Source organism: Helianthus annuus, chromosome 11 (assembly GCF_002127325.2).
Source record: "Helianthus annuus cultivar XRQ/B chromosome 11, HanXRQr2.0-SUNRISE, whole genome shotgun sequence".
NCBI classification, from domain to species: domain Eukaryota; kingdom Viridiplantae; phylum Streptophyta; class Magnoliopsida; order Asterales; family Asteraceae; genus Helianthus; species Helianthus annuus.
The window spans coordinates 6954363-6967346 of NC_035443.2; the positions used below are offsets into that span (position 1 = coordinate 6954363).

A 12984-nucleotide genomic window follows, 5' to 3' on the forward strand; every position below is an offset into this window, starting at 1 on the left:
AGCTAGATCACCTATTGCTTCATGTAACAAGATGTTTTAATAAGAAAAAAAGTTTTATATTGTTTTTATATAAGTTATTAGGATCAAATACAAAGTCTCCTAAAAATAAAAAAAGTCGTAAGAAAGGTATCGAACGGACTCCGATTGACCTCACTCAAACGACATTAGAACCGTCTTATCGAACTCTAAGATGTGAGATTTTAGTTTTATTTTTTAGATGTTTGATTTTAGACTTTTTGTTTACATCATTGTGTCTTTTTACTTATCGCTATGTTTTTTTTTTCTATATTTGCGTCATTGTGTCTTTTTTTTGTGACTCGTCGTATCTTTTTTCTTCAACATTGTGTTATATTTTGTGATCCATTGTGTATTTGTACACTTTTTTGTATGTATGACAGTGTGCTTAATTAAGTTTTTGTTTTATATTAAAAAAGTTTTTAAACTTTATTTTATGTTATGTTATTTATGTTATTTTCTTTTTACAACCACCGACGTCCCAAGGACGTCGATTGAAGATGGTCATAAGAAGCAAGGGTAGGGTTGTTCAAAAAGGTCGTAAACAAGCCGAGTCGACTAGCTTCATAATCGAACAGAGCCCGGTAATTAAACTCGGCTCGTTGCTCGCCCGTTGCCTCATTTAAATTATGACCCAAGTTTTAACTTATTCTATATTAAACCCTAATCATTATCAGGAACAACAATCACAATAATCATAGCTTCAAACAAAATCAACCACCTAAATTAAAGAAACCAAGCTAGCCCAAGTGCTTCAAACTGATTAATTTGACACAACCCACAACAAAAATACCCAAAAACCCTAATCATTCTAAACCAACAAAACTGGATGACTGTTTAACAACACAACACAACCCCTAATCAATTTCCTGTAGAGATTCACCAACCGCAACGTCATCAACCGAAATCTTTATCCAGCTTCAACTTCATCACAACAGCTTTTGAAGGATTAATACCAACGTTCTGACAAGTAAACCGCTCCATATGGACCACCTTTCCGATGGTAGACCCGAACCACCTTACTTCACGGCCCTTGTAGGCATGGTTGTAAAAGTCCCGACTAGGCTCCGAGTACTCCCCGAGTACTCGCTACAAGGTAGGTTGCCGAGGCACGAGTACTCTTCTCCCAGGCCAATTACTCCCCGAGTACTCCCGAATACTCCCGAGTACTCCCGAATCCGACTAGGGAGCGCCTAGCGACTTTTGCAACCATGCTTGTAGGTTCCACGAACCACTTGTACCTCGTCGTCTTTCAAAACCAGTCACTGAATTTTAGATGTCCCCAAAAGGCAGGCTAAGCCTTAGTCGACATCCAAAAGCAGTGGTTAAGCCTTCAAAATCGCGGACTAAGCCTTAGCCGTCGGGTAAAAGTGTACACTAAATCCTAGACGTGTTAGCGGGTGGAGTTGATGTGACGGCTTCTGATTGACGGAAATGAGGGTTAACTACTTTAACGAAGGCTAAAATCTCCCGCTATTTGGAAAATTGTTTGTTAAAAGGGATGGCAACGGGGAGGGCTCGGGACGAGTTCTGGTAATCCCAACCCCATACCCAATTGTAAAACGGTGGCCCATACCCGGCCCAATACTTGTCGGGTATCAAGCCTACCCGTGTGCATCGGGTATGTACGTTAGGTTTTTCAAAAACAAAATTCTTACCATTCTATTTTTTTCTATAATTATCCACTAATGAATTGCATGCCATATACTGATAGGCAAAAGATCAAATACAAATAATCTTAACATACTAAACATACAAATTGAAGGAAAACCCAAAAAGACAAGGTGGCATTTTTGTAATTACCACCAACTATCAAAGTTACAACAAAAAATACCTAAAAAAACACAATTTTTTTTTTAACATTTTTTATTAAAAAATCGCTACATTTCGTTAGCAAAAAAAAAAAAAAAAAAAAAAAAAATTTTTTTTTTTTGCTGCTACTAAAAGTAGCGATTTTTTAATAAAAAATGTTAAAAAAATAAAATAAAATAATTTGTGTGTTTTTTTTTTATTTTTTTAGATTTTTTGGAGGTTTAGTTTTTAGCATTTTAGCTTGGGTGGGGTGGGGTGGGGGGGGGGGGTGGGTGGGGGAGGGTTAGGTTTTTTTTAGGTTTTTGGGGGTGGGGGGGTGGGGGGGGGGTTAGGTTTTTTTTAGGTTTTTGGGGGTGGGGGGTTAGGTTTTTGGGGGTGGGGTTAGGTTTTTTTTTTAGGTTTTTTGGGGGGTTTAGTTTTTAGCATTTTAGCTTGGGTGGAGGGGGGGGGGGTTTAGGTTTTTTTTAGGTTTTTGGGGGGTGGGGGGGTGGGGGGGTTAGGTTTTTTTTTGGGGGTGGGGGAGTGGTTAGGTTTTTTTAGAGGTATTTGTAGAGTAACTTTGATAGTTATTGATAATTACAAAAATGCCACCTTGTCTTTTTGAGTTTTCCTTCAATTTGTATGTTTAGTATGTTAAGATTATTTGTACAAGAACTTTACCCTATACTGATATACATCTACTCTCCAAAAACTAATATAAATTTCATAAACATATGAACATGGAAACAATATATGTTCATTTCCACACGATATTCAGATTAACGGATTAGTACCAGCAGTGGCGAAGCTTGGGGGTCGATTTTTCCCAATTCCGCGGGGGGGGGGGGGGGGGGGGGGGGCTCCCGCCTCAAAGAAGCTGCGCCCCTGAGTACCGGATACATAAAAAATGAAAAATACTAAGAAAATAATTTCGGGTATATTATCGGGTAAACAGCTATATCACCTTACCCGTCCCATACCGGAATTTTTTTTAAAGCTAATCCCATACTCGAATACCCGCCCAAATTGTTTCAGGTTTAATTGTCATCCCTAGTTAAACATAGTCATTTGTGTAATTTTCTAAAAAAACAAATGCTTGCAAGTTACAACTCTTGTATGATATCTTTTCGAAACTAACAAATTTTGTTAGAAACAATAATGATCAAACAATCTAACTTTCTAAATACAGAAAGAACTACCTAATAGCAGATTCAAGATCGTCGATTGTCAATCGGGAATCAGCGAATGAAGACCCGAGCGCGTTGATTTGGGCAGCAGAGTCTTCTAGAGCACGAAAAAATGCGTAGGGTCCCCAACCTTCACATGTAATCAACATTGCATACATGAAGCTTGCAACAATAATATGTGAAATAATAATAATAAATACAACGGCTTAACGTTGCATGATACCTTCGGCGTGATAGGGTGGTGCATAAAACTGCAAATAGCAAAACGTCGCCACTGTAAGACCTGCAAACGGTAATACCAAAAAATTATATACCCAAAAATTTCTATAGAACCGGGGGTCGAAAACGTATACACCAAAAAATTTCTATACGAAAGCTACATAGATAACACTACTGAGCGAAAAGTTCGGGGGGTCGGGCATCCCCCCTGGCCGCTTCTAACCTTCGCCCCTGGGTTTGGGTTTAGTCTAAACGGGTTCTGGTCAGTTTCAGGTTGAACCGCGAACCCGCTTAGCTAAATGGGTCGGGTTCGGGTCAACCAGGTCAGGTTGGGTTGACCCGTTTAACCCATTTGTATTATATTATTTTTTTACAATATCTTTACGTCATAAATTAGACCGGGTGAGTATTTAATGTCATACTTATAACTTAAAAAGAGAAATTGACATAAGATTTTATAAGTTAAATGTAATTGTATTATACATTTGTGTTTTTTTGTATTACATTTTAATTTAATATATTATTACGGATAAATAAAAAAATTCGGGTTGAACGGGTCGTGTTCGGGTCAACCCACGAATATTCGGGTCCTGTTCGGGTTCGTCTAAAAATTTTCGGGTTCGGGTCGGGTTGAATCCGCCAACCCGCGAACACGACCCGTTTCGACCTGCTTAGACACCTTAAGGCCACATGGTAACAAAAAAGTAAAGTTCCCAAGACGAGTGTGAAATTACCTATTAGACCTCCAGCAAAGACGTCTTGCCAGTGGTTCCAATAGTCGTCTACACGAGAAATGCCAACGAGTGATGCAACGAGTAGCGGCAAAAAGACGATGCATAGCTTTGCAACATGGCCGTTACGGTCAAACGCTCTTAATTTTCCCGATAGATAGAGGGACAAGAATCCGAGACCAGAGAAAGACCCTGCATCAATTCACAACGTTTAGAAAATTAGTGGTTGACCTTTTTTTGGGATTTGACTGAACTATGAATCTTGAAGTGTATATACTAGAGATGATAATTTTGATCCAGACCCGTTTGGTGATTAAACGGGTCAATTCGGATTATGTTTAGTTTGTAACAAAAATGACAATTTTGACCCGTTTGGTGATTAAATGGGTCAATTCGGATTATGTTTAGTTTGTAACAAAAATGACATTTTTGACCCGTTTAGTGCATAAAACTTCGTAAATAACTTTATTAAAAAATTGGAGTATTTTATTAAATAATATAAAGAGTAAAATGCCATTTTCGTCCATGGGGTTTGACCAGCTTTGCGACTTTCGTCCAAAGGTTTGTTTTTCTGCATCTGGATCCAAAAGGTTTGAAATTTTGCCATTTTCATCTGGTTCGTTAACTCCATCCATTTTTCTCCGTTAAGTTAGGGGTATTTTTCGTCTTTTTTGTTAACTTAAAGGGTAATTCGGTCGTTTTCACTTTACGTACAAGCATTTGGCATAATGTACAAGTATTCGAAAAGACTGACATAACAGAGAAAAATGGATGGAGTTAACGAGCCGGATGAAAATGGCAAAATTTCAAACCTTTTGGATCCAGATGCGGAAAAGCAAACCTTTGGACGAAAGTCGCAAAACTGGCCAAACCTCAAGGACAAAAGTGGCATTTTTCGCTAATATAAATTTTTAATCATATCTTGACCCGTTTTGACCAGAAAAAAAAGCCAACCGCATTTGACCCGTTTACCCGACCCACCCATTTTACCACAAGCATTTTGGCAAGATTTTGTTGCTTACATGAAGTGTATCCACACGGGAAACTCTTATGGCCTTCTCGTACAACATCGCTATCGCCATGACATATAACGTTTCCGAATCGACCGTAAAGCTGAAGAACACGACGGAATCCTAGAAAAATGCATTACAATCTTTGAAAAAGACAAGGAAACACATGAAACGAAACAATCATCTAACACAACATACATCTTTTCCGTCTGGGAAACAACGCCAGAAGAAGTCGGGCCGAGGTCTTCCAACCGCATCCGTTATTGCATCGGTTATGACCCCGGTTATCATAACAGAAAATAAAAGCCCTGTGGTAACAAACGAGAATCAGTCGGGTCCGTTAAGTCAAGGGCATATATGGAAAGTTTGTATAAAGATTTAGTCATAGTCATCACCTAATATGGCATGATGAAGATCATATACATCTCTTCTATGAAAATAGAAGACCGTAAAGATAGCCATTGGAAACAATATTGCATATACCTGATAATATAGATTAGAGTAAATTATGTTTTTGGCCCCTGTGGTTATATCACTTTTACTATATTAGCCCAAAATAAGAATTTTTAACATATCTGCCCCCATGGTCTCTATAACTAACCATTTTGGCCCCTAAGTCTAACCATTTTAGCCCCCATGGTCTCTATAACTAACCATTTTGGCCCCCATGATCTCTAGACTCAGGGGCCAAAATGGTTAGTTATAGAAACCATGGGGGCAGATATGTTAAAAATTCTTATTTTGGGCTAATATAGTAAAAGTGATATAATCACAGGGGCCAAAAACGTAATTTACTCTATAGATTATTTGATCCGAATAAATTAACAATTACATAGTTATTTCAAAATGAGAATCCAAACGGTCTCTATACTATGTAGGCCTGTAAATGAACCGAATGAACACGAACTGAGGCATGTTCATGTTCGATCATTTAACTTTGATCGAACACGAACATATAATCGAATACATTTTTTTGTTCGTGTTCGTTTATGTTCGTTCGTTTAAAACCTAAACAAACAGTTCATGAACGTAAACAAACATAACTTAACAAGCAATAAACAACACAAATGAACATAATTAAAGAAACAAAAAGTAATTTTTATATAAGATTAATCACGTTAAATTCCATTGGAAAACCTATTTTTATTACTAAAAAGCCCAATTACCAAGTAGTTAGAAAGTTCCTTTTATGTTTAGCATTTATATAAATATAAGAGTTAATTACTGTTTTCGTCCCTGTGGTTTGTCAAATATCACTATTTCAGTCCATTAGTTTAAAAATTGCGATTTCAGTCCCTGTGGTTTCACTTTCATAACCATTTCAATCCCTGTGGTTTCACTTTCGTAACCATTTCAATCCGTTATTCTGTTAAGTACAGGGACTGAAATGGTTACGAAAGTAAAACCACAGGGACTAAAATCGCAATTTTTAAACTAATGGACTGAAATAGTGATTTTTGACAAACCACAGGGACTAAAATCGCAATTTTTAAACTAATGGACTGAAATAGTGATTTTTGACAAACCACAGGGACAAAAACAGTAATTAACTCTAAATATAACTAGTTATGTATTTAAATTGAAACGAGCATAAACGAACAAACATATATGAACACAAATGAACGAACATAAATGGACGTTCACGAACATAAATGAACGAACAAAACCCGTGTTCATGTTTGTTCGTTTAATTAAATGAACAAAAAATTGTGTTAATGTTCGTTCGTTTATTAAATAAACGAACATAAACGAACTTCCCGCTGAACAAGTTCACAAACAGTTCAAGAACGTTCGGTTCGTTTACAGGCCTAAGATTATGAAAAGAGGACTAACGGGAACGGCCCATAGTGGAACGGTGCTATCCTTCAACGGATACTTAAGATCAGTCATCATGTCTTTTCCAACAAACCGATAGAAAGGATGAATAACGTTTAAAACGACTATCATAACCGCCAACGCTATAAGAATCAACCAATCATACATATGAGTTCTTGCCACAGCAATCCCATGTGATCTGACAGTATGAGTTACCGTTCGACTCTGCATAAAAGAACATGAATTTAGTCAAAATCTAATAGCATATGCCTCTGATCATTGGGATTACAGTCAAGAATCGAGATAACGTGCCTTTTTGTCATCTATTAAGGGCGAATAGAGGTGATCAAATTGCTCGTTTGTAACTCCAGAGATCTCTACTTTCCGGTTTGATGAATCCTGTAGAATTCTAAATAATCAGTCTTATTGAAGCAATAATAAGAAATCACTACATCATTCCGTAGTTCACTCGGAATACGTAGGGCTGCAAACGAACCAAACGTTCGGCAAACAGTTCGTGAACCGTTCGTTTGTGTTTGTTCGTTTATTAAACAAACGAACACGAACAAGAAATTTCGTTCGTAATGAGCGAACATGAACAGAGGCCATGTTCGTTCATTTATCTTCGTGAATGTTCGGTAACGTGTTCGTTTGTGTTCGATAGTTTTTTTTTTTTTGAATGGCTCAGCGGAACACACCTTTAACGAAATACCTTCACCTCCCGGGTTCGATCCCCGGGCCCCCCCTAAGGTCCAGCCCCCCATTTCGAACAAACTTGTGTTCGATAGTTCATTAGTGTTTTTACTTCTTATATCTTATTTATTAAATGTCAGTGTATTATATATTTTGTTCGTGAACGCTTGTTTGTGTTCGTTTGTTTCCATCTGTGTTCATGAACGTTCGTTGCCTAAAAATTAACAAACGTACACAAACAAACACTAACACATTCATTTCCTTAACAAACGAACACGAACATAAAATCTCATTCGGTAAGTGTGCATGAACAGTTCGTGAACACATATATTTCTTACCAATCGAACACAAACAAAGTCTCGTTCGTGTTCGTTTGGTTCGTTTGCAGCCCTACTGATATGTTCTTGCTACAGGAACACCGTTCGTAAAATAATATAATTCATCGGCAGCATGCCTTCAGAAACCAGCGAGTGGTCCCCACTTGTTCCTCGCTTATATATCACTAACACAGGTCAAATTCCCAACCCAAATTTTGCTTATTTTTGCAGCTTTCAACGTTTCAAACACACAACTTAGAACATCGATATCTCTTTCATCTTAGCTCCGTTTAGGGCACGGTTTGGTTCGTTACAAACCTCTCAAGTACTAGAAACAAACCCACTAAATAATAATAAGAGTAAATTACGTTTTTGGCCCCTGTGATTATATCACTTTTACTATATTAGCCCAAAATAAGAATTTTTAACATATCTGCCCCTATGGTCTTTATAACTAACTATTTTGGCTCCTAAGTCTAGAGATCATGGGGGTCAAAATAGTTTGTTATAGAGACCATGGGGGCCAAAATGGTTAGTTATAGAGACCATGGGGGCAGATATGTTAAAAATTCTTATTTTGGACTAATATAGTAAAAGTGATATAACCATAGGGGCCAAAAACGTAATTTACTCTAATAATAATGTTAATAACAATTACATATAGTTTTTTTTTTTTTTTTTTTTTTTTTTTTTTTTAATAACAATTACATATAGTTACATGTGCCCAAAGTCAGTGAAAGCCCACATTTTCCTCTATAAAGATCCAAATTCCGAACATTACAGCTATGAAATTACGGAAATTTTATAAGTTGGAGCACTGATTTAGAGGGGATTCTACTGGATTCCGAAATTCTAATATGCAATTTCGGCTCCTAAAGAATTGAAATATGAAGATGAAAAGAAGCAGAAGAACCCACCTGAGGGGAATTATTCCCAGAAGTGAAAAGGGATCTGAGATTCCATGAAGAAGAAGTAGCCATGGATGAATTATGAGAACAAGGGTGGCATTGAATCGGATGGATCGAGATATAGTGGGGGTTTGGAGAAGAGGGAAGCACGACCAGAAAAGAAATATGAAAAATAATGAATGAATGAATGAATGAAGGGTCTGGCATCATGTGACCCCCTGGTGGAACTCATTATTATTTGATTTTTATGGAGATTTGATTGGATGAAGAGGGGGGTTTGAAAATGGGCGTACACGTAAGCGTAAGCATAAAAAACGGGAGGTGTGAGAGCGGTATAGTTAGTGACGTTTTTATAAAAACAAAAAAAAGGTAAATTACATTTTTCGTCGTTTATGTTTGTATTGGATTACAATTGATATTATTTAACTTTAATAATTACAGTCAGAATTTTTTATTTGTAAAACTTATTACACCCTAAGTCCTTTAGCACTAATCGGATTAAAATTTTCAGTTAAGTTTGATTATATAAGGGCAAATTAGTCCTTTTACCTATCAATTAAAATTTTCGGTAGGAATAGGATTGGAACGAACGGCAACAAAACAAGGAATGAGCAGTGGTTGTGACAGTGCAGAGACACGATTCGTACGACGGACGGTAGGAATAGGATTGGAACGAACGGCAACAAAACAAGGGATGAGCAGCGGTGGTGACAGTGTAGAGACACGATTCGTACGGGCAGAGAGACTGGAATTGACAGGATTAATCCTGACGACAACAGTTCTAGTGAGGTGATGGTGACAGTGGTGGATGAGGTTGAAGATGATGGTGAGAGGGTGAGGTGGTGGCGTTTTTCCGACGGGGTGAGATGGTGAGGATGGTGGGGTGGGTGGTGGGTCCCACGTGAATTTTTAAATATTAATTATTTTTTCTTTTAACTTTTTAGATATTTATTTAACAGTAAGGGTATTTAGGTCATTTCACACCCACTTAACAATGAAAAATAACTAAGTTAGGGATAAAGGATATAATGTGTAGGGGTTTGCAAACATCGAGTACGTTTTTTGTACTTTTTGAAGATAAAGAACACATTTTGCAATCTAGTGTCAACATAAAGGACGATTTTTGTAATTTACTCATAAAAAAAGACAATATTGTTTTAAAACTTATCAAATGTTAAAGCAAACCCCCAAATTTCAATCTGCAGATCATAACCTCCACCAATTCGATCTCTCTGTCTCTCACCTCACTCACCAGCACCACCAAAGACCACCACCATTAGCATTTCGGCGTCTAAAACCGCCCTGTGGGGGGGGGGGGGGTTAGTGCACGGTCCTCCCAACCGCCGGAGTGATCCCACTCCGGGAGCCGCTACCCGACGAAGCTAGCTCCGCGGTGAATTCCCCATGCCGAGTTTTTACCCTGGGCGACATATGCCACTCCCAAGACTCGAACCCGGTACCTCTGAAAAGAGGTGGGTGTCGGTGGCCAACTGGGCTACCCCAATTGGTTTCTAAAACCGCCCTGTCCCTACGAATTGAAAGCAAACCTCAAATTTCTTAACCATTAGCATCCCGACGCCTGAACCACTAGATCCGGCGTTTGACGTGATTCGGGTTGGTGGTGATTAGGGTTGGGATTTATAGGCAGCGGTGGCGGTGGTGTTTATGCGATGATGGTGGTTAGGTCAGACAACAGTAAAAACCTCATATCAGAAATCCTCTAAACACCCCGGAAACCTTTGAATCTGAAGCACCCCTCTAAACACCACTGAAACCCTCATAACTGAAGCAGACGATGATAGTGTAGAGGGTTTAAGATGTGGTCGAAGCTGAAGAACACGACCGCCAGTGGTGTTAGGGGCGGTGGTGATTGGTAAAGAAAGATGAGGGCGGTGGTGGTCGTAATCAGTTTTGATTGTTGCAAGATTATTGTGCGTCTGTAAGGGTTGAATTGTTAATTGTTTATGTTTGATTTGTTTAGTTAGTACGTTTTAAAAATGTTTGATTGCAGATTACATTTCATTGTCGTGTGTTGGAAATTTGTTTATGTATATGATGTAGAAAGATGTTTGATTGAAGATTGAAATTTCATTGAATAAAGTCTTCTGTCTGCAGATTGAATGTCATGATGAAGATGATGGTAAAAAAGTTTTGTTTTTGTAATATTTATTAAACAATTTTTAAATACTTTGATAAAAAAAAGAGTAAATTTCAAAGTTCGTCCTTTATGTATGTCTAATATATCAAAGTATGTCCTTTATCTTTAATAACCTCAGAAAACATCCTTAATGTTTGAAAAACCAATCAGGTTATGTCCTTTACCCTAAACCTTGTTTGTTTTCCCAGTTAAATCAGGTCATGTGAGAAGCACATAAGGGTATATTGGTCTTTACCTTAATACTAGAAAAATAAAATTATAAAAAATTCAAATCTTCTTTCTCTTAACTATAAGCTTCATAATCTGCACATTATATCTTCAAAACTTCAAACAAAACCCAGATCTTCAAAACACAAAGAAAAAAATATTCAAAACTTCCACCACCACAACCTACCTGCCGCCACCACCGCCACCACGACCCACCTGTCGCCACCATCACCGCCACCACGACCCACCTGTCGCCGCCATCACCACCGCCACCACGACCCACCCGTGTTGACTGTTTGACTGATGTTGACCCGACACCGAATCTGAACCGAAAATGAAACTGAGTCGGTTGCGCCCTTCTTCCAAACCCAACAGATTCATTCATTTGGAGAAAGCAATGGCGTTCTCCGGTTTACTCTCTCGTTTGCGCCCTTCTTCCAAACCCAACAGATTCATTCACAACTTCATCAAACACACACCTAAATCTCAATCACCAATTCTTGAGAGCACCATTCTTATCAACTCTAACAATCACACCAACAACAACTATCAATCATGGAGGACTTTCTTGCTTCCCATTATTCTCGGGGGCTCACTTGCGATTCACTTTCAGAAAAACCCATCTTTATGTGATGCCCCTAATCTCCGAGAAAGGTACTTTTGTTTTCATCATCACCATTTTGTTGATTTTGTGTTGTGGGGTTTAGTTGTTATGGTCTAATTTAAATGGGTTTTAATTTTTGTGGGGTTTCAGAGGTGGGCGAATTGGGGGCAAAGATAGCACAGAGCTTGTTGTGAAGGGCAGTTATAAGCCAGTCCCATCTGAGCTTATTCATGAACTCAAGGCCATCTGAGTCGGTTGGCTACTTTGACTGGACCCGAACCCAAACTGAAACTGGGTTGTAATGAATCTGAAAATAAATCCAAACAGAATCCGATTTTGAAGTGAAACTGGAACTTAACTGGGTCGCTGGAACCGCCGCCGCCGTAGACGACGGCACCGGCTCCGCCGGTTCTCTCTCTCTCTCTTTCCTGCCTCCTCTTCTGCTCGATCTCTCTCTCTCTCACTCTCTCTTGAATATGCCAGGTTGTGGTGGTGGTAGGATTGTTAGATAGAGAGAAGAAGGGGGTATGTTGATGTGTAGGTGATTGAAAGATGGAGAAGATGATGGTGGAGTTTAAGGTTTTTATTAAGGTAAAGACCAATATACCCTCATGTGCTTCTCACATGACCTGATTTAACTGGGAAAACAAACAAGGTTTAGGGTAAAGGACATAACCTGATTGGTTTTTCAAACATTAAGGATGTTTTATGAGGTTATTAAAGATAAAGGACATACTTTGGTATATTAGACATACATAAAGGACGATAAATTTACTCTAAAAAAAAGACTAAATTACCCTTACATAACCAGACTTAACTGAAAATTTTAACCAAGTTAGTGTTAAAGAACGTAGAGTGTAATGAGTTTTACAAATAAATGATTGTGACTGTAATTATTAAAGTTGAAGGACATCCATTGCAATTCAATACAAACATAAAGGACGAAAATTGTAATTTACCCTAAACAATTTTAAAAAAAAAAGTAGACATCAACCAGTTAAAACACACCCAAAATCCACCCACTAATCAAGAGTCTCCACCTCACAACCCAAATGCCCCGTACGTTGGTGGAAAACCCCAAGCTCAAACATAAAAGCCATGGACAACGTCGTTCCCGGGTGGTGTGTGTAGCGTGGTGTGGCATAAACGCCACAAAACCACACCGACACCGTATGGTCTTAAAAGTGAATTGTGGCTAAACCCATGCTTGGGAATTGATGTTGGTTCAGTTCTGTTTAAACATGAAGGAAAACATATGAATCATACCTGTCACTGCAGACAGTGCAGAGGAGAATCCAGTGAGAGAGTTCGACATGCCTGTCATCTTGA

General features: G+C 38.3%; 1 protein-coding gene across 2 annotated transcripts; it reads right to left on the bottom strand.

Annotated features, from left to right (window-relative positions):
- Positions 1 to 2899: 2899 nt before the first annotated feature.
- Positions 2900 to 8899, bottom strand: LOC110889435 (lipid phosphate phosphatase 2). Of its 2 annotated transcripts, none has more exons than XR_004871947.1 (9): positions 8696 to 8899; positions 7081 to 7167; positions 6787 to 6993; positions 5349 to 5436; positions 5152 to 5261; positions 4966 to 5076; positions 3947 to 4135; positions 3217 to 3276; positions 2900 to 3123 (listed from the first exon to the last, which is right to left on the bottom strand). XR_004871947.1 is itself a non-coding variant. In XM_022136963.2 (9 exons), the coding sequence occupies exons 1-9, from the start codon at positions 8756 to 8758 to the stop codon at positions 3002 to 3004; spliced, it is 1017 nt and encodes a 338-aa protein (XP_021992655.2). In that variant the 5' UTR covers positions 8759 to 8889; the 3' UTR covers positions 2900 to 3001. The 2 variants fall into 2 exon arrangements, 1 of the variants encoding a protein (XP_021992655.2); XM_022136963.2 differs by having other exon boundaries at positions 4966 to 5056; positions 8696 to 8889.
- Between the last annotated feature and the right edge of the window lie 4085 nt (positions 8900 to 12984).

Coding starts and splice junctions, on each gene's coding strand:
- LOC110889435 (XM_022136963.2), bottom strand. CDS start 8,758: ATGGCTACTTCTTCTTCATGGAATCTCAGATCCCTTTTCACTTCTGGG. Junction 5,057..5,151: donor GTTTCCCAGACGGAAAAGAT/GTATGTTGTGTT, acceptor CGTGTTCTTCAG/CTTTACGGTCGATTCGGAAA. Junction 4,136..4,965: donor CCCGTGTGGATACACTTCAT/GTAAGCAACAAA, acceptor GAATTGATGCAG/GGTCTTTCTCTGGTCTCGGA.